The sequence below is a fragment of the Aulonocara sp. 'chitande type north' Nkhata Bay genome, linkage group LG3 (assembly GCF_057382095.1).
Source record: "Aulonocara sp. 'chitande type north' Nkhata Bay isolate Kocher_YH1m ecotype deep benthic linkage group LG3, A_spYH_male_GT1.1, whole genome shotgun sequence".
NCBI classification, from domain to species: Eukaryota; Metazoa; Chordata; class Actinopteri; order Cichliformes; family Cichlidae; genus Aulonocara; species Aulonocara sp. 'chitande type north' Nkhata Bay.
The window spans coordinates 31,815,081-31,833,987 of NC_141346.1; the positions used below are offsets into that span (position 1 = coordinate 31,815,081).

At 42.7% G+C, this 18,907-nt stretch overlaps 1 protein-coding gene across 4 annotated transcripts in view; it reads left to right on the forward strand.

Annotated features, from left to right (window-relative positions):
• The window catches only part of nhsl2 (NHS-like 2), a 203,644-nt gene that overhangs the window by 97,211 nt on the left and 87,526 nt on the right, over positions 1–18,907 (forward strand). The window contains exon 1 of one of the 4 annotated variants that reach the window (XM_086276549.1): positions 1,988–2,564. The exons of 2 other annotated variants lie outside the window; for them this stretch is intronic. In XM_086276549.1, coding sequence (XP_086132675.1) covers positions 2,486–2,564 — 79 coding nt within the window. In that variant the 5' untranslated portion in view covers positions 1,988–2,485. Of the gene's footprint in view, positions 1–1,987; positions 2,565–12,945; positions 13,226–18,907 lie in introns of those variants that run through there. One more of the 4 variants, XM_086276555.1, reaches the window with a different exon arrangement.

The window sequence follows — 18,907 nt, forward strand, 5'->3', positions numbered from 1 at the left end:
ATTTATTAAAATGGGGCAGCACGGTGGCACGGTGGTTAGCACTGTTGCCGCACAGCAAGAAGGTTCTGAGTTCAATTCCACCATCAGGCCGGGGTCTTTCTGTGTGGAGTTTGCATGTTCTCCCCGTGTTTGCGTGGGTTCTCTCCGGGTACTCCGGCTTCCTCCCACCGTCCAAAGACATGCAGCTTGTGGGGATAGGTTAATTGGATAATCCAAATTGCCACTAGGTGTGAATATGTGAGTGTGAATGGTTGTCTGTCCTTGTGTGTTAGCCCTGCGACAGACTGGCGACCTGTCCAGGGTGTACCCTGCCTCTCGCCCTATGACAGCTGGGATAGGCTCCAGCGCCCCCCGCGACCCTGAAAAGGATAAGCGGAAGCAAATGGATGGATGGATTTATTAAAATGATTTCTTCAAAGCCACGCCCACACAGGTACCTGACATTCCTGTTGCCTAAGCAACCCTCTAATGCTTATGTGACTATTAGTTGGAATGTTGTCTGGATCTGGTCCAGACGTGTTTTTAGAATTCAGTGAACCATTTCTGTTTTAAAATGTGCAACTTATCTTATATTTACAATAGTCAGTGCTCGTGTACAAGAAGTCAGAGACCAATCTCAGGCACTGTAACTCATCTCATGTGACACAACTCAGCCAATTCAATTCACTTTCAGCAGAATTCTGCCTGGGACTTTTCGAGGTGGAGGTGGAGCCCAAAGGAAGAATGGGATTAGTCACAGGTTAAAGTTATCATGTTTCACCCCAGCAGCAATGTACTTGCTGGTTTACAATTTGGGAAATGAAGTCTGCTGGATTAACTTTGCACACTTACTTTAGCTGTGTTGCAGTGAAAGTGCTGACAGCAGTCACTGGATTACTGTGATAGGGAAAAGGGGAAGTTTTGAAGCCTCCGCACCCCGGTCCCAGAAGCTCGGGAGACAGAGCGGGTTGTCTACTAATCAGAGGTTTTGGTCGACCTCTGGCTCACAAAGTGGTTAGACATAAAACAATCGACTTCTATAAATGTGTTTGAATGAGGCTTGTAGTACGAAAATGCGTCCAGATTAAGTAGAAAAGCAAGGTCCAGCTAATCTATTTACATACCTTCATGTAACAAGTTGCCAAGGCAACTGTTGTTGTGATTTGGCACTATATAACTAAAATTGAACTGAATTGCTTAGGTTGCTGTCTCTGTGACCCAGGTTAAGATTCAAAACGCTTCCTCGTCATTATGCAAGCATCGACAAATTAAGGCAATAAACTGAAGAAAATTGACAGACGGTACAAGTGTAGTAAATTTAACAGACTGTTTATTAGTGAAATACTATATGATGATACTGAAAGTGCAACGACAAAGAGGACTGACCTTTTCGCTCTATGTCAGTCCAAAACTTCTCTACCAACATACAAATAAAAGCTGTCGGTCACACTTGCACGACATCTCATCTCTTGTCACTGATACCAGTCCAGCTTTCTGACTCATTATCAGACTGACATCTAATCCTCACACTGAATTGGCTCACATTCTCCTTTCAAGCCTCAATGCTGTCGCCTTACCGGGTATCTATCTCTCCTACAGCTTTTCGAGTTCCTCAGCTCACTAAAAAGCTTTTATTTTGTCCTAAACGGCAATAAAATGAGAGTAAAGGTTGTTGTCAGCCAAGTATGCAAAAGTATGTGGACAACAGCAAAAAGGGAGGAAGCAAGGTTGTCCAAATACTTTTGGCTGTGTAGCCGGTGTCTCCTCAGTTTTCTGGTCACATAGCTGATAGTGGACCAATCTATCACTTTCTCCTTCTCTGCACCGACCCCTCCTCTCTCTTTTCTTTTCTTTTCTCCCTGATTTCTCGCTCTGCCTCTTTCACTCCCTCTCCTCTCTCTCTCACTTGTGTTCCTCTTCCTCGATCTCTCGTCTGTGATTGCCTGCATTCTTTCTGAATTGAACAGCAGCGGCTGGATTCAACTGGCTGGGAGCTAATCAACGCAATGGATGCTCTCTCTGTCTCTCTCTCTCTCTCAAGACACACAAACACACACATGCGTAACGCACATGCTCACTGGCTGCACTGAAACCTTACACTAAAATATGCACAGCTGCTTACGCACACTTTGTTTCTCTCACACACAAACACGCCGGTACCCAGGCTGCTTTGTCACCAGCTCACGTAGCGCTGTGCACTCACCCAAGCTCTCTCTCACACTCACACATATATACGTAGAGTAGGACACACACACTCATCTGCAATCACACGCCGAGCTCCCCTCACACACCACAGACATGCAGTCACACACTTCGGGACGCAGGCGGCTTCGGTGATGCTGTGACGCTCAGTCCTCCCTCTCACTCACACACTTATCGACTGTCACTCGTCTTGCACATGCTTTAATCCGGGAGACGAGCTCACACCTCGACCGTCACTCTCTCTCTCTCTCTGTCAGTCAGTCAGTGTGTGTGTGTGTGTGTGTGTCGGTGGCATGAAGCGGTGATGTTTTGGGACAGGAAGAATAGTATGGGCAATTCCCAGCGACGGCCCAAAGGAAGACACAGACCCAAATCGGCAACAGGTACTTTATCCCTGTATCTCTCTGGTGCATTTTTATGATTCCCGTCTGCCTCTCACTCTGTTTCCCTTCTCCATCAGTCCATGCATGCACTCATTTGTCCCCCCCAGTCGAACATCACCTGACTGGACTCTTTTCACTCGTGTATTCATGCATCTTTCTCGTCCATTCATCCTCCACGCTTCCCCAGCCTACGTGCATTTACCCATCTGCCTATATGCTGTTGTCATGTAATTCTGTTTATTTTTCTGCTGATTTATGCACCCATTCATCCTAAATTAATTATTTCATGCACATGCAACCCTCTATTTGCCCCTTTATGGATCCAACCTTTCAGTCCGTCTACGTTGTATGATTTCCATTCATTTGCTTTTTGGATTTCTGCCACCAAATTTGTCATATTCAGAGCGTCTTATCATAAATCCTTGCATTTTGCACTAGCCATCCATCCATCTTTCCCCTTCTCTGTCCAAACCTTTGCTGACTTCCTTCCATTTATTCACCTGATCTCTTCTCGGTCTGTCCACCTTTGATTTTTTTTTTTTTTTTGCCGTCCTTTCATCTTCCGATTTCTGCCACCAAATTCGTTATAGTCCAGGCAAATCACATCGCCCAAAAAATCCTTCCATCCATTCATATAGTCCTGCACTGGTCCATCTAATATCGCTTCTTCAATCCATTTGTCGTCCAATTTTACCGTCCATCTCTCCAAACCGTTTCATAGCCACATCTCTCGCATCTAAATAGTATTGATATTATGCTCTTCTTCCTTCATTTTAATCCCTCCAGCAACTCATTCATCATTTCCTTCCCATCCACATCTTTTTAAACTGGCCCTCAGTCCTCTTTTCAATCTCTCCATCCATCCTGGAAAGCCTTCATTCGTTTTTCTATCTATTTATCCTGTATAGTAGTGCCATTTGGGCCATTGTTCCATCCATTTATCTCTAACTTTCCCCATCTCTCCATCAGCAAAGGCTCCAACCCATTCACACCCCCATTTATATCATTTGTGCTTCGATTCATTTATCACTTAGCTCACGTTCATTTACCCAAACATCCATCTCTCCTTCCAGTTTCCTTCATCTTGGCTCTCAGGTTTGAATGAACTAGGTCAATTTGTCGTATAACTCTTTGCTGATAAACTCTCTCTCTGTGTGTGTGTGTGTGTGTGTGTGTGTGTGTGTGTGTGTGTGTGTGTGTGTGTGTGTGTGTGTGTGTGTGCCCTATACACTTTAAATCCAAAGTGTGTTCTTGTGCAAATTCTAATGTTTCATGTTTTACACATTTTGAGTACAACTTGCCACATGCTGCAGTGTTGTGCATGCACAAGTGTGTGTGTGTCTGTGTGTGCAACTGCTCGGGTGCACTGCCCAGTCCTGCACGGTTGGATGGGATTACTAGTGGTCTCTTTAATTATCTCTGGGGGCGAACGAGGTAGAGATAGTGTGCAGGAAAGAGAGAGAGCGAGAGAAATGGGAGATGGAGAGAAGCGGAGATGACAGCCCTTGTAAATCTGAAGCTCTTACTCGCTTCCTCATCGAATGATTAAGGGGGAGAAGGGGAAGAGGAATTGGATAGGAAAGGATGGAGAAAGAGAGGGATACAAGAGAGGGGGCAGTGGGAGGAAGATGATGAAGCAGAACAAGAGGAAGATTGGCTGGGGCAGAAACGACGAAGAGGAGAAAGATAAGGGAGCAAAATTAGAGGAGGTGAAAAAAAATTGATGATGAAGTGCTTGAAGGGGAGGAAGAGAAGGATGTTGCGCTGCAAAACACACATGCAAAGTGTTTATGTCGCTTTGCAGAGCTGCATAGAGCCGAGCTGAGAGAGTAAACACACCCATATGCTCAGTCTCCTTCTGGAGAACAGTGTGTGTGTGTGTGTGTGTGTGTGTGTGTGCGTGTGCGTGTGCAGCATGTGTGTACGTTTTAACAGAAGCCGACAGCCAACTGGCCTCCGTGCACCTGCAGTGGTGCAATAATCAGCACAAGACGTTTCCTGATATGTTTGACCTTGACTTTAATCGGCATCCAGAGCACATTCATCATCTTTCACACCACAGTGACGGTCACCAGGTGCTGCATCACATACACTACTGGTTCATTTTCTGAGATTACTGGTGTGATGACGACACGGTCAGACACAAGAGGTGTAATTGCTGCTTAACGGGCAAAAAGGAGGAACCGTATTTTTTTCACAGTGAAATGAAAGAAGCTTTGGTCAGGACAGCTGGTCGTTTGGCGAGGAGGAATGTGCGAAATTCCTCGTGAGGATTTCTTTAGCAGTTCTTGGCTTTGAAAAATGAAACCTAAAATGTTGTTGTATTGCAGGAAGTCCTCAGACTGATGAGGTCAGATTGGATGTTTCGTTAAAGGTCTTAGAAGCAAGTCTCGCTGTCTTGAAATGCCTCCAGGAACTTACTTGGGTGGCTAATTATAACTTTAATTTCAGGGAAAACTGGTACGCAGTGGGTCAAAGCTCAGTTTGACTGACTGATCTTTTTAGAAGTGTTTTTAACCTGGACATAGAGGAGTCAATTTATATAGTTATCAGTGCAATGTGGGTAGAGTGATGAATGGTTGCTGCTAACAAGTTGAGTGGATTATGCTTACAATTATAGATAAACTACTTTTTCTTTATGTTTTTTCTATTTACCTATATAGTATTTTTTCTTTTCTTTTAATGTTTATTGAAGCTTTGTGAAGGCAGTGTGAGAGAGAAAACCCAAACAATCAGACAATCCCCTACAAGCAAGCACGACTGTGGAAAGGAAAACCTCCCTTTCAACAGGAAGAAACTTCCAGGTTCAGGGTGACCATCTTATGAGTTGAAAAGAGAAGAGACAAAGAAAAGCACAGGAAAATGGGACAAAACACCAAGTATGGGCAAGGGAAGGCAAAAATGAATGATGTAGTGGTGTACATAAACACCTGGTGCTATGAAGTCACAGACCTGCCCATGATGTACCCCACATGTTTCCCCGTAACAGCTGGGATGGACTGGGATTGTACTATACTACAAGATCTTTAACATACGACAGAGCCTGATTATTTATGACTTTGTATGTGAGGTTTTGGAATTCAACACTATTTATAATGAAGAGATGCCAGTTACAGGAGAAACATGTATAAGGAGGAGGAGTGACACTCAAACAATCCTCAGAACAAATGTCTAAACCTATTTAGTCAAAGAAATCTTTTGCAGAAACAGAAAACATATAAGGCTGGATCTTTGTCTCTGTATTCATTTAGATAGAGGACTTTGAGATTGATTTCTATCGCCACCTCTGCTGGGATTAAACCACCAAAGATTTTTGGAGACATTATTCAAAAGCCAAATATTGTAAACTATGAATGGACAGGGTTAGGGGTACTTGGACCTGACAGGTTAAATATCTGTCCGGAGGTTTTACCACGATGGCTGCTTAGGAGTTCATTCAAGTTCAGCGGGTAGAGTGTGTCATTTGCTAATTGGATGGTTGGTGTTTCAATCCCTGGTCCTCCAACAAAGGATCCTTGGATAAAATAGATCCATTGGAAAAGCATTTGTTTGATTAAAGCTTGTAGTAAAAACACTTTGAGTCCTCAAAGTGAGTAGAAAAGCACTATATATATCCATTTACCTCAGCTTGGATTTTTGTTGTCGAGCGGGTAAGCTGACCCCAGCAGCATTATCATGTGAAGTCTGTGCATACATGGCCTATGACATTTTTATTTTGGTGCACCGCAAATCTCAGTGAATACCTGTTAGTCAGACGGTGTAGGCACATCAGTAATTTCTGCCTTTGGATGTTCCGATGAGGAGAGTTTTAATGTTGTTAGACTATTTAGCTGCTAATTTCTCACATTAACTTCCAATTTCTCCTCCTTCTGATGTTTTTTAAATGCCTTCCCCTGTTTACTTCAAGCCAATTAAAACTCGAATCGCATCATATCCAACACAGATTTTCTTCACGTGGGAAACCCTCAGTGGACAACCTCTGTGTAGTTTTCATTCTTTCTTTGAGTAAATGAAGCCTTTTCCAGTTTTTAACCTTCTTTTATCCCTTTATGTTTGCTCTCTGTTTCTTTTTCTTTTGGTGGTATCAATTAGAGGGATGTGGATCAATTCATATATTCATATATCGTTACCTGCGCTGGCATTGGTATGGGATCGATGCAGTGAATGCAGGTCTCTTTGTTATTTGTAATCGCTGAAATGAAATGGCTCTGACTTCAGGGCTTATGACATTCCTAATCACCAGAGTTTGTCTTTGTTTGTTTTGCTGTATCACACTTACACGTAATGAAGGCTGTAAAAATCCACAAGCTGTGATTATTCAGACTTTAACTGCATAGATGGGAATCTCTTGGCCAAATTGTGGCACCGGCGTAAGGGATGATGGTGGTTTTGACAGAGAGATCATCTAGTCTGAGCCGGGATTTCTGCCTCGTTCCCATCTCATCGCCTTTTCCCTGTCCCTGCTTTTACCTCTCCCTCTTTCACCCATCAGCTGTCTCCTGATTCTCCAACTTTTTTACCCCCCTGGCTCTTCACTCGCACACACATCTCGCTGTTGCAAACGCATGAATGAACAGAGTGGTTGTAGATTTTCTCTGTGATCACTCTGGCCCATCGCACCTCAGCTGTTATGCAACCGATCACATGATGACACGTTTCCTTTGTTCCTGTCTCCGTGCTCCAAAACATCCAAAACATTCATTTTTCCCACCTCTTGCACTGCCTTTGTTTGCTCTTCTCACTTGCTTCTTCGCGTCGAGAGATGTGACCGACCATGCAGACGCATGGCGGACGTGTTCATTCATACATTTTCAAAGCGGTGATGTCATTCCCAGCGCTGGCAGGCAACCTGCAGCAGGAGAGGGAGAAGGAGAGGAAGAGTGTGAGGGATGGGGAAAGAGGGGTGTGTGGAGATAATTAGATGGAGGTGAGGAGGGAGGGTTCTGAGAGAACGATTGAGAGATCTGAGGTTAGATACTTGATGTCAGAGAGAGAGACAGAGAGAGGCAAGAGATGCAGGGAGGATAAAGACACGGGGAGGAAGAGGAGGGAACAAGAGTTTCTGGAAGATCGACAAGGGAAGCAAAAAAGAGAAGATGAGGAAGATGAAGACGAGGCAGATGAATGTGAGAAGACAGGAAACAGAGCCTGGGAACTTGTGTTTGGAGGGGAGGGTGGAGTGGTGGGGGGATAGTGTTGCTATGGCAATTGTACAGGTGTTAAAGCAGGTCAATCGAATGCCGGTCGGCCCTCTGCCAGTGGCCAGTGAGCACGTGGGTGCCTCTGGATGCACTCGCTGGTTTGTCCATTCATTAGCAGCCGAGTGTGCATCGCCTGCTGATCGGTTAGAACAGCGCATCTTCATCCTTTGTAACTCTTCTTCTGACAGTTGTACTCAGTACTGCATCATTTAGGCAAGCGCACATAAACTCATAAACATTTCCCCCGTCTGAGTTTAATAGTTCAATATCTGCTCAGCCTCCATCGCATTTCAATAAACCCAACTGTTATACTCTGAACAACAGAATAAAGACTATTGAACAGGAAGTGCTGGTCCTGACTGAAATTGGGCCTCTAAGTTGCCTCTAAAATGCATCCACTGTGGTATTACAGGATGGCATTGGCTTTTATCCCTCTCCTTGCTCATGAGAATTAATGTTTTGCTGCTACTCACGAGGATGGGGATGAATAGGAGCTTCAAAACGGGACTGAAATCTTCAGCTGAAGTCAGAAAGAATGTCTGACTTCAGGGAGGCAAGAACAGATAACAGCCTCGCTGCTGCAAAGTAAGGACCTTATGATATAAAGATCACTGAAAATATGCTTTATTATGCAACTGTGTATTAGACTGAGATATGGTGACTGTGGTTACCATATGAGTATTTATATATTTTACCAAAAAGCTTGGCAGATAGTTTTGTAAGCAGGGCTCTAAACAAAGTCCTTAAAGTCATGTTTTCAGGGTTAATATTACACTACAGGCAACTTTAACCATGATTTCACATGTCAAAGAATCAGCAGCAGATAATAAAAGTGAAGTCTGATTTAGTCACCCATTTGGAAATAGACACAATCAGGTGCATGTAGCCTTCACATCAGCTTTCATCAGGTTTTATGCAAGAAAAGAGAGAGAATATCAACAATATTTCAATTTAGTTTGGTTTAAAATCTTCATACCTGCAAAATGTAAAATAAAAATCAAAGCTTTCCTTCTTAGAAACACGTGTGAATATGTCTTCAAGTGTATTTAAGTGGTTGGACAGCTACCAAACCCTCAACTTTGCCGTTCTCTGACAAACATTTTAAAGTGGATATATTAATAAGATATATTAATCTTTAAATGTCCAGCACTAGTATAAAGATACTTTCTGCACATTTGCATTTGACCGAGTTACAGCTGAGAGAAGGCGTACGAGTTTTGATGCAAATTGCAGCAATCAGGAGTCGAGAGTTTTAGAGCACCTTTAGTGCTCCTATTAGCTGTGAGTCACATCCTCTGTTACAACTCCAACTGACCTTATCAACAAAGCAGCCAAATCTGCGGATTAAACTAGCACTAAAAGAGAAAAAACAGCAAGAAAGTCTCATTTTCTTCTGCGCCTTCGTCCCTCGGAACCAGCTTGAGCTTTGTGGTTTGGTCTGCAGGTCGCTTTTCACACCATTAGTAGACAAAAAACACTTTCCAATAGTTTTTAAACCGCAGTGAAGTGCTAACAAAAGGTTCAAGAAAAACACATTTTTTTTAAACTGATTATTATCTTTTTACTTTATGGAGGGCTTGAGAAGAACCCTCAGGAGTTAGATGCTCTTGGGGTGGCTGTAGCTCAGGTGGCAGAGCAGGTCAGCTCTGCCTAATCAGAAGGTCGGTGGTTCGATCCCAGGCTGCCTCCTGGCTGCATGCCAAATATCCTTGGGCAAGATACTAACCCCATGTTTGCCTACTGGTGGTGGTCAGAGGGCCCGGTGGCGCCAGTGTCCGGCAGCCTCACCTCTGTCAGTGCGCCTCAGGGCAACTGTGGCTACAATGTAGCTTGCCATCGCCTGTGTGTGAATGTGTGAATGACTGAATGTAGTGTGAAGCGCTTTGGGGTCCTTAGGGACTAGAAAAGCGCTATACAAATGCAGGCCATTTACCATTACTCTTTTTGCAGGTTTTGTCCTAAACTGAGACGCTGAGATAAGGACAGCTGCATTAAACCCGGATTGAATGTGTTTTATCATAGAAGTTATTTATTTTGTGTTTGTGCAGCCACTGAAACACTCACGACGGCGTGCTAAACCGCTAAGACTTCAATCTGAGCGTTACAGACGCCAGCTCCGCACCCCTGCAGTTTTCTTGTTGTTTCTTGACACGGAGCCCGTCTTTGTTCGGAGAGCAGTTTGTGCCTGTGATGAAGAGGAAACATTGCTGCTGAGTCATCGTATACGAAGCTCTGAGGGTTACACACGCAGCGGTTGAGCACCTGCTTGTATGTGTGTGGGTGAGATCACGTTCCTGCATACTTAAAACATGTAATTAAGGACTTTGCGGAGCTTCACTGATGCTCTGGTGTCTCAAGAATATATCAAACCTGCTGAGGAGTCTTTAACCTTCAGTTATCTGAGTGATATTTGCAGCAGAGCTCCTCCTGAACTCCCAGTTTCCTTTGAGCCGCTGAGCAAAGCCTCAGACTTACTCACTGGTTACTGAGCAGCAGCTTCTCTGTCGGGGGTTTAGTGCCTTGCTGAGAGGAACCGGTGCTGTTGTATTTAAAGGTGGAGGGAGGATTAATCATATGTGCTCCCTGGGTGGCAGATCTGCATACTCAGCATCCGGGCCAGCGCCCAGGCCAGCAAATGTCCCGTACTAACAACACCTGTCCTTGAATTGGTTGCACTAATTCTTCCTTTGCTGTGCATCCATTGTATGTTTTCTCTCCATTGTGTGGTGGTATCTTGCTGAGGGCTTTGTCCATAATTTTCCTCCTGCAGTGATTATTTTGAGATCTACAATTCTGCTGATGGTGAGTTTAGCTCATTTTGCTGTGGATAGAGACGTAAGCGCCGCTTTATTCCACAGTTAGCTTGTTTTTTTTAGCTGTGATAGATTTAACCCAGCTTAGTCCTTTAAGTCCACATCCTGTTACAAAAGTAATAGTTTAATAATCATATAAATCACAACGAAACACAGCATCAGCATATTTTGTTTCTCTTTTTATGCCATGTTGAAGCTACGTTAAGAAGAGAGATGAGGATCAGTGAGCAGCAGTATGGCTTCATGTTCAGACGGAGCACAACAGATGTGATGTTTGCTTTGTGTTGATGAAAAAGTATAGAAGGAGCTTTACTGTGTCTTTGTCGATCTACAGAAAGCGTGTGATAGGGTGAGAGAAGAATGTATGGTTTGGTGACAGTGACACTGACACTGACAAATCTAAGAATCGCAGTAACTCAACCACAAAGTGTCAGACGGCATAAAGCTACAGAGCGAGGTCGTTGAGTCACCAACACTCTGCTTGCTCAATAACTGCACTGATCCAAACCTCCATTGGGTTTAACATCAGCACAAAAGTGTAGGCTGGTAATTCATGACAAGAATTTCCATCCTGCAGCTGCTGTAGGTGATCAGTATTTATTTATGTTTTCAAGATTTCTTACCTTACAGTACGTCAACAAAATTCTTTGATGAGAGTGAAAAAATCTCCAACTACAGTGTTGACTGACTCAACGTTGGTCATTCAAACTCTAGACTTGATTGTCTTGTCTTCAGCCTTTTTTTAGGAACAAACCAAAAATGGTGCTTTGCCTCAGCCACTAACAAAACACAGCAGATTATCTAAATCCACCAATTCAGCAATTCTGTAGCTTTTTCTTATATATTTAATTATCAAATCCATATTATTCTTATCAGTATCACGTTGGTTACATTTTTAAATGGAACAAACATCTAATTGTTTATACCTTTCCCCCCTTTTCCTTTTCCTCTGTTGGTTTGGCCAGGGTGCTTTCCTTCCTCTCTTACTTCCTGAAAACACCGGAGGTGGCGGCATAGGTGACCTGCAGCGCTCGCACACTTTGTCATTGCCTGAATGCATACGTGTGAATGAGGTGTGTTGTTGTGAAAGTGACAATCCAGCCAGGAAAACATCTTTCAGCTCTGACATGTTGTGATTGTTTGGCATCTGAAAATGTGTAGCAGCAGAAGTAAAATGAGCTTAATAATAATGTTCTGATCTTAAATATGTTCAACAGGCTGATAAAGCTGCACTGCAAGTGTTCTGCAGCCTGTTCTAAATGACTGCATTAACCTGCTGTGCAGTTTCTATAGCCATGGGAATGTGGTGCATTAGCTCGCCGTGTGCACAGCTTTAAATATAACCAGCTATTATGACCGGAAACAAATATGCTGCTGGTATCAGAGACCTCGGGCTCTACAAGGACACACTCATTGGCAAGATGTTGAAAAGATGACTATAAAAAGACGTTCCTAAAATGGATCGACAAGCGAAAGGACGCTCTTCCTCCTCAACATCACTGCCACCTCCACACACGAGTAGCACTCTGAAACCCAGACCTTTCTTGCTATGAGCTAGCAGCACTACACCATCATACTACCTTAGCGTACTTTTAAGACTTTTACCATCCAGATGCAAAAGGGCTTAATGACACATAACCACATCAGATCTATATCTGAACACAACCTTTTAACGTGGTTTTCTTTCGACTGATCCCTTTTGGATCATTTGCTTCCATCTCACTGTCTCCTTCACCCTGTCCTCCTTAGTCTGGCTGATAAACAAGAGACGCTGATCACATACGTCCGCCTCGGCTCTTGTTTGAAAGGTCAGGCTTCAGTAGGTGACACAGACAACACAAATTTGGTCTACAGGCAGAGAGAGAGAGAGAGAGATAAACTGCGAGGACTCTTAGATAATGGGGAGGTTTCCTTCCTGCAACAGTAAATGTTTCCCACCCTGCACTTCTTGTAGTTTGTGCAGTTTAAAGCATGAAATATCTGAAAATACCCTGGCATGCTGATATTTATTGATTTTATTCTTCACATGCATGCTTAGCTCATTAATAATAGTGCTAGTCATCAGTTGTAAAGACCATATGAATGTAGTCCCCAGGAATGCATGCAGGGCTGCAGGAAACGTGTTAGTGTTTTTATTTTCTTCCACTTCTTAGGGCTGCTGATCACCTCTTAAACACTTAAGATTCCTTTATGCTGAGAGCAGCGAGGGAGAAAGGAGGAGGGGAAGTGGCTGGAAGTGGGGGAGGAAGAGTGAGGGTGGGAAAAAAAAGGAGTGGGAAGGCACAACACCGGGCACCATCAGTTTCCTCCCTTTCTCCTCTCTCACCCTCTGACAGAAGCGTCCTTTTCCCCCTGCACACTATTCCGTCTTCTCCCCTCCGGTCCTGCTGGATCTTATTCCCCCCTCTCTCGCTCATATTTGCCTGCTGACACGCTCGGAGCCACAGCCTGAATGAGTCACTGGGTTTACCTCAACAGGCAGCTGGCCTCTCTTCCTCCTCCTCCTTCTCTTCTTCTTCTTCTTCTTCGTCTTTTTGCCCTCTCTCCCTCACCTCTTTTTCCTCCTCTGAGGCTACATGGGTGTGAAAGTTGGTGTGCCGGATAGACTTTAGAAGCTCGGACATGGAAGTTTTCTGGGCCAGACTGGGTAAGAGACGTTTAAAATGGTTTCTTTTTTTTGTGGAGGGATGAAAAGTGCAGAAAAAGTTGGAGCAGGGAGCGGAGTGGTACTGAAACGAGGAGCACAGCTACTTGTGATGATTATAAATTCTCAGGAATGTCACACTTGACGTTGGTGAGGATGGCGTGATTGCCGTGTAGCATGTGTGCCTCATTTCGGGGTGTTTAACTTAGCTTTGGGTGCGTTTCTTTGTAGCTGGGATGCTTTTCTGGCATTAGGAGGCAAAATTTTTTATCCTGCATGGAAGTGAACACTTGTGTGCTGTGAGGGGCAGCGGCACCGTGGTGTCTGGTGTTTGTCATTGCCACTTTGAATTTCACAGGATGTTAGAAAAGAGAAAACAATGAAAAGCAGCACAGAGCAAACTGAGGTACTGTTTTCCATTCAGGCTTTGGGATGAAAGCTGAATTAAATCACTTTAAAGATCAATAAATAATTTAATTTCTTCATTTTTCACCTTGATTATTTTTCAAGTGTTGAAATCGTGTTCTGAGCTTGTTCCAGGATCTGCATCCACTTATCAAATTCTCCATGTGTTTTGCATAATTTTACTCACATTTCCCCCCAGTTTTTGGTCAGAAGCATCAGAGCTGGGAATGTTAGCATTTAACCACATTAATACTGATGATAACTTTGTTTTTGAAGCCTCTTTGCTTGTCTAACAAACTGCTTTGTAAACTGCTTTCAAAGTCAAATTGCTAAATTCAAACAGGAAGCCAGCAATTAGGGCCAAAAACAAAACAGGTTAAAGCGAACGAAAAGTTAAGATAACAAATAGAAAATACTAATTGTTCACATTTGAAAAGAGTAATTATTTGATAAAATACACAAGAAAAATAAAAATGAGTCATAAACAATAAAAAACTTTCCATTTTAGACAAAAACACATTGTTTGCTTTGGAAAGAAATTAAATGGGTTTTTTTATGTGCTTCATTTAAAAATTTAAGTTCTTAGTTTTCTTATCTGCTCTGATAGTGTACAAAGTATTGGATCTACACACACATTTATATGTAAAGTGTCATCGATTTTGATCATAAGCTACAAAGAGACGGTGCTCACCATGTATCGTCACTTTGTAGCTCTCATGTCGTCCCTAAAATAAACACTAGGGCATCCAGTAGTGCAGAAAACCTACCAATGTATTTACCACCAGCAATTAAAGGTGTGCTTCCTGCCCATCAGTAGTCGCTTCAGTCGCTCATCTCAGAGCGGAAATACGTTTAACTCAGGACCCGCCCACTTTAAGTCACAGGCAGTTATTTCACATTGAATTTTATTCAGGTTTGATTTTGGCTGCTGCTGCACTGAGTCTGTTTCTGTGGGGAACAGATCTTTGAGGGTCCTTTTTATCAGCTATGAGTTTCATATATTATCATAAATAAATATTTTTGTAATTTTGAAGCAAGTGTTTTTTTTATTTGGAGTGGACATTTCCAGCAAATGCACTACTCGGTGTTCATCAGGAACTATTTGAAGTTTCTCACGCACAAAGCACCCACTCTCAACTTTGACTGTGTGATAATGATATGGTAGACTTATGACATGCTAGCTTTAATTGACTTTAACTTTGCACTGGGACTCAGATTTAGTTATAGTTTTAGAAAAAGCATGCAGGGCTACCTGTAGTGACCCCTTTTGGCAAGGGAGAAGCTGGAAAATTTATTTATTCATTGTTGTAGGCAAGGTACAAGATTTTAGGTCCCAGAAACTGGTTTCCATTTGTTGTTTGAGTTCTAATGGCCAATCAAATTCAAACCAACTTTGGTTGCATTGCATGTAAACAGACTGTGTGACAAGCAAAAGAGCAATCTCCAAACTAATAGCAACTGTTACTTAATTTACAGCGCCGTGATTGTGTCTGTTTGAAGAGGTATTCACTCTGGAGAGGCGTTTCCAACCATCACAAATATGCTCCCTCTAAAATCCCAACTGCATGGTGTTTGCTGTGGATGATGCTGTGTGTCAGTTGAATGCTGATTAGTTGACAAACGGCTGGTAGTGACAACGAAGAAGTGTGAAAAGTGTGAAAAACGAAAACGTAACAATCAAAACATCCAGCAGTAAGAGCACAGACGGCTCAAGTGGACACTTGACTCTTTGTAACACTCTGGTGTCACTTCAGCTGTTTGTATGTCAGAACATTTATTCTTCTCCACAGCTGGCAGAGGGACCAGCAACATCACAATCAGACCATTTGTACCACATGACACTGCCAACACCTGACAGCAGACGCTTTCTGCAGGTAGACGGGCAGTCCGTAGCTACCACTGCTGAGCCATTATTCCCCCATAAGGCTTTCATTACCCTTAAAAACATATTAACGGCAATAACTGGAGAACAGAGCAGGAAGTCTTGGCCAGGATATCCATCATAAACTGTTCTGGATATCCACTGGAAGTTGGAAGTTTCCGCCAGCAGAAGCCAAATTAGCAGGCTAGCTGATGGCTTCCCAGGTCAGGCAGTTAGTACCATTTCCTTCAACCCTAATTTTAATATATCAACTTGGTCTGTATGACATGAAGTTTTTCACCTTTTTCTCATATTTCACACAAAATTAATAATCACTTAACTCAAAAACAGCAAGAAAAAATAACTGCTAGAGTGCAATGCACATGACATTAGTCGAATTTAAGCAGACTTTGGTTTTGCTGTAAGAACTGTTGGTGTGACTTGAGGAGGCAGACTGGTTTGCAAGCGTCTCATCGCCACTGAAAGGCTCTTTGTGTGTCGAGGAGTTCACACTTTGCACTTTGCGTGTCTTTTTCACCCTCAGAAAACCTCCGCACATGGCTGTTGCAGACCCACAAGGTCAGCCGAGGTCATCTGAGGATGTGTGTGTGTGTCTGTGTGTGTGTCTGGCTCATACACACACACACACACACACACACACACACACACACACACACACACACACACACACACACACACAGTTGTGGTTCTCTTTTGCACCATTTTACACTCCAGTGTGGAAAAATGAAGGAAGGCATAGTCACACGCATACACACCACACTCATTATCTCTCTCTTTTCTCCCTCTTCATTCTCTCTCTTACACTCTCGATCTTTTCCCTCTTCTGCCCAATTTAATATGAAAATGAAAGGAGAAAGAAATCATTGAATTTTTATGCAGATGAGTTGCTAAATGTGGCGCCCCGATTGTGGGATGGGCCGTGGCTTCGATGGACTGAGTGACGGCCATGAAGGGAGGAGGAAGGCAGAGGAGCGGGGGCATGTTTGTGCAGTGTTAATTTAAACTCAGTAGAGTTTTATATTTTTGGCGGCAAGCGAGCGACTGATGGATTTCTTCAGTGTGACAGATTACGGGTGCTGCTGGAGGCAGCAGTGGCAGCTTTGTGTGAAGTAATGGTCTGATGCAGATACATAAAAAGTCTGAATCGCATCCAAATAATATCAGAATTATAATGAGACAGCGTAACAGCTGCTAAGACACAGAAAAAACATTTTTTACTTAGTAAAATGAACAGTTTCCAGGTGTTAAAGTCAGTGGGGGAGCTTGGCAATTTTTTTAAGGTTTCTTGAGGTGAGACCATCACATTACACTGGAGTAAGTAATGGAGTTTCTCCTGCACTGCTCATTTGTTTTGGTCATTTACTTAAGCAGGCATGACTGATGTTTACACAGTTTCCTTGCGCCTGCCTGGCGCTCCACTCCAACTTCCTCCCACAGTCCAATGTACGGTTAGGTTACCTGGTGATTCAAAATTAGCCATTGGTGTGAATTTGAATAGCTGTCTTTTTCTCTGTGTTAGCCCTGCGACAGTCTGCCAAGCTGTACAGGGTGTACCCCATCTAATACCCCATGATAACTTGAATAGGAACATCTCTGATAACAGTAAAGCAGATATGGGGAAGATTGATGGATGGATGGATGGATTATAAGATTATTACACCAGCTAATGGCTGATGGGGCAGTTAAAATCTGTCTAGGTGTGAGCAAAAACCTGCTAGAACATGGTTATTGATGTAACTACAGTTCTGTGAGTATCTAGGTAGACATCAAAGATTATTTTCTTTTTCTTTCTTTCTTTTCCTTTTCCACAAATGATGGAGTTTTATTGGTTTGTTAGTAGATCAAGGTTTCAAATCAGCATCACCTACGCTGAGCTACGTACTGTTGGTTTTTGCAGGACTGCATGCAAGCGCTGTTGCATACTCTCTCAACAGGCCTACAGAAATGGACCCAAACACAGTACTGTAAATCCTCCATATGATGGTCAGTCTAAATTTCAGAGGGTTTTTTTAGGTCTACCTACTTCACTGTGACATAGATTAGGAAAACAAAACAAACATATAATTAAGTCTTAATCTTGTTTCATTTCTCAACAATTATATAAGCATTGATATCAATTCGCAAAAGAGTTTTACTGAAAATTTCAGCTTTACAATTCACAAAGCTGCTTTTGAATGTTGGTCTGATTCGCTGTCCTCTAGCTGCTTAACCGCAGTCTGAACACACAGTTCAATCATCTCTCTCATTCAACCATAAATTGATGGAGCTGCTGGTGTGAAATTGAAATGTATTGAAATATACTCTACATACCGATAATATACTTTGCTCCAGTGCGATTTACAGAAATAACATTTGCAGTGATGTTAGAAGAGCAGTAAAGAAACTCAAACTCTATTAATTTAAATTAAAGTTGGAGTTTTGGAAGCGTGTCGATGGAAATAATAAGTTTGCCAAAGGCTAAAATATGCTAGCATTAACCAGTAAATGTAAAGTCAAAAGTTGATTTTATTCCTGAACAGAGTCTTTTAGTGCAGCACCATGATTGCAATTATTTTCACCCAGCAACCAGTGACAGTGAACCAAGGAAGTTACCAACTGATCTCTAGTGCTTTGTGACCGAGGCCTAAATCAGTGACAAAATTAATTAACATAAGAAAGGAAACTTTGTTTCTTTTTGTTTCAGATTCTATGTTTGTTTAAAACACAGTGCATTTATAACTTAACTTTAAAATAAATTTAAGTAGATTGAAAACATTACATTTAATGTTTTAACTGAAAATCTATTTGATTGATTGATTGTTGGTAATAATGTGAAATTAAATTCACATTAGCCTCATTTTTACAACATAATGAAAAATGTCAGGGTTTGGCTGGCCGGCTGAACTCCAAGGTCATACTTTGGTGATGTACTTTTTGGCCCATACTGCAAAACCGAGTGAGATGGAGGTTTGGTCTCTTGCTGCACATCCCCCCTGAGGCGGCCAAGTAATGAGTGATGAAGCAAAGCAAAAGAAAAGGGAGAGAAGAACTGAAACTCAACTTCAGATTAAGGTTACAGAAGAGGCAGCAGAAACACAGGGCAGGTGATTTGTGCAGTGATATCAGTGGACAGCGGGCAGCTGCAATAAATTTTCTGATGCAGGTGGAAAGTGCTAACAGCAGTGGCATCGTCTCTGTGTTCAGATCTCACTGCAGCACATGAGCCTGATGATTGTACTGCGTGCTTGTGTGTGTGTGTTTGTGCAAATCTGAATTAAATGGCTGTGTAAATGATGGCTTTGACCCATAAGTGACTTTCCCTGAAGTATTTTGGCTCCATTTCAGCCTTGGTGTTTGTGTCTGTGTTCCTTCTCACTTCTCAGTCCAGCAGTTTTTCCTTCAGTTTTTCAGTCAACTTT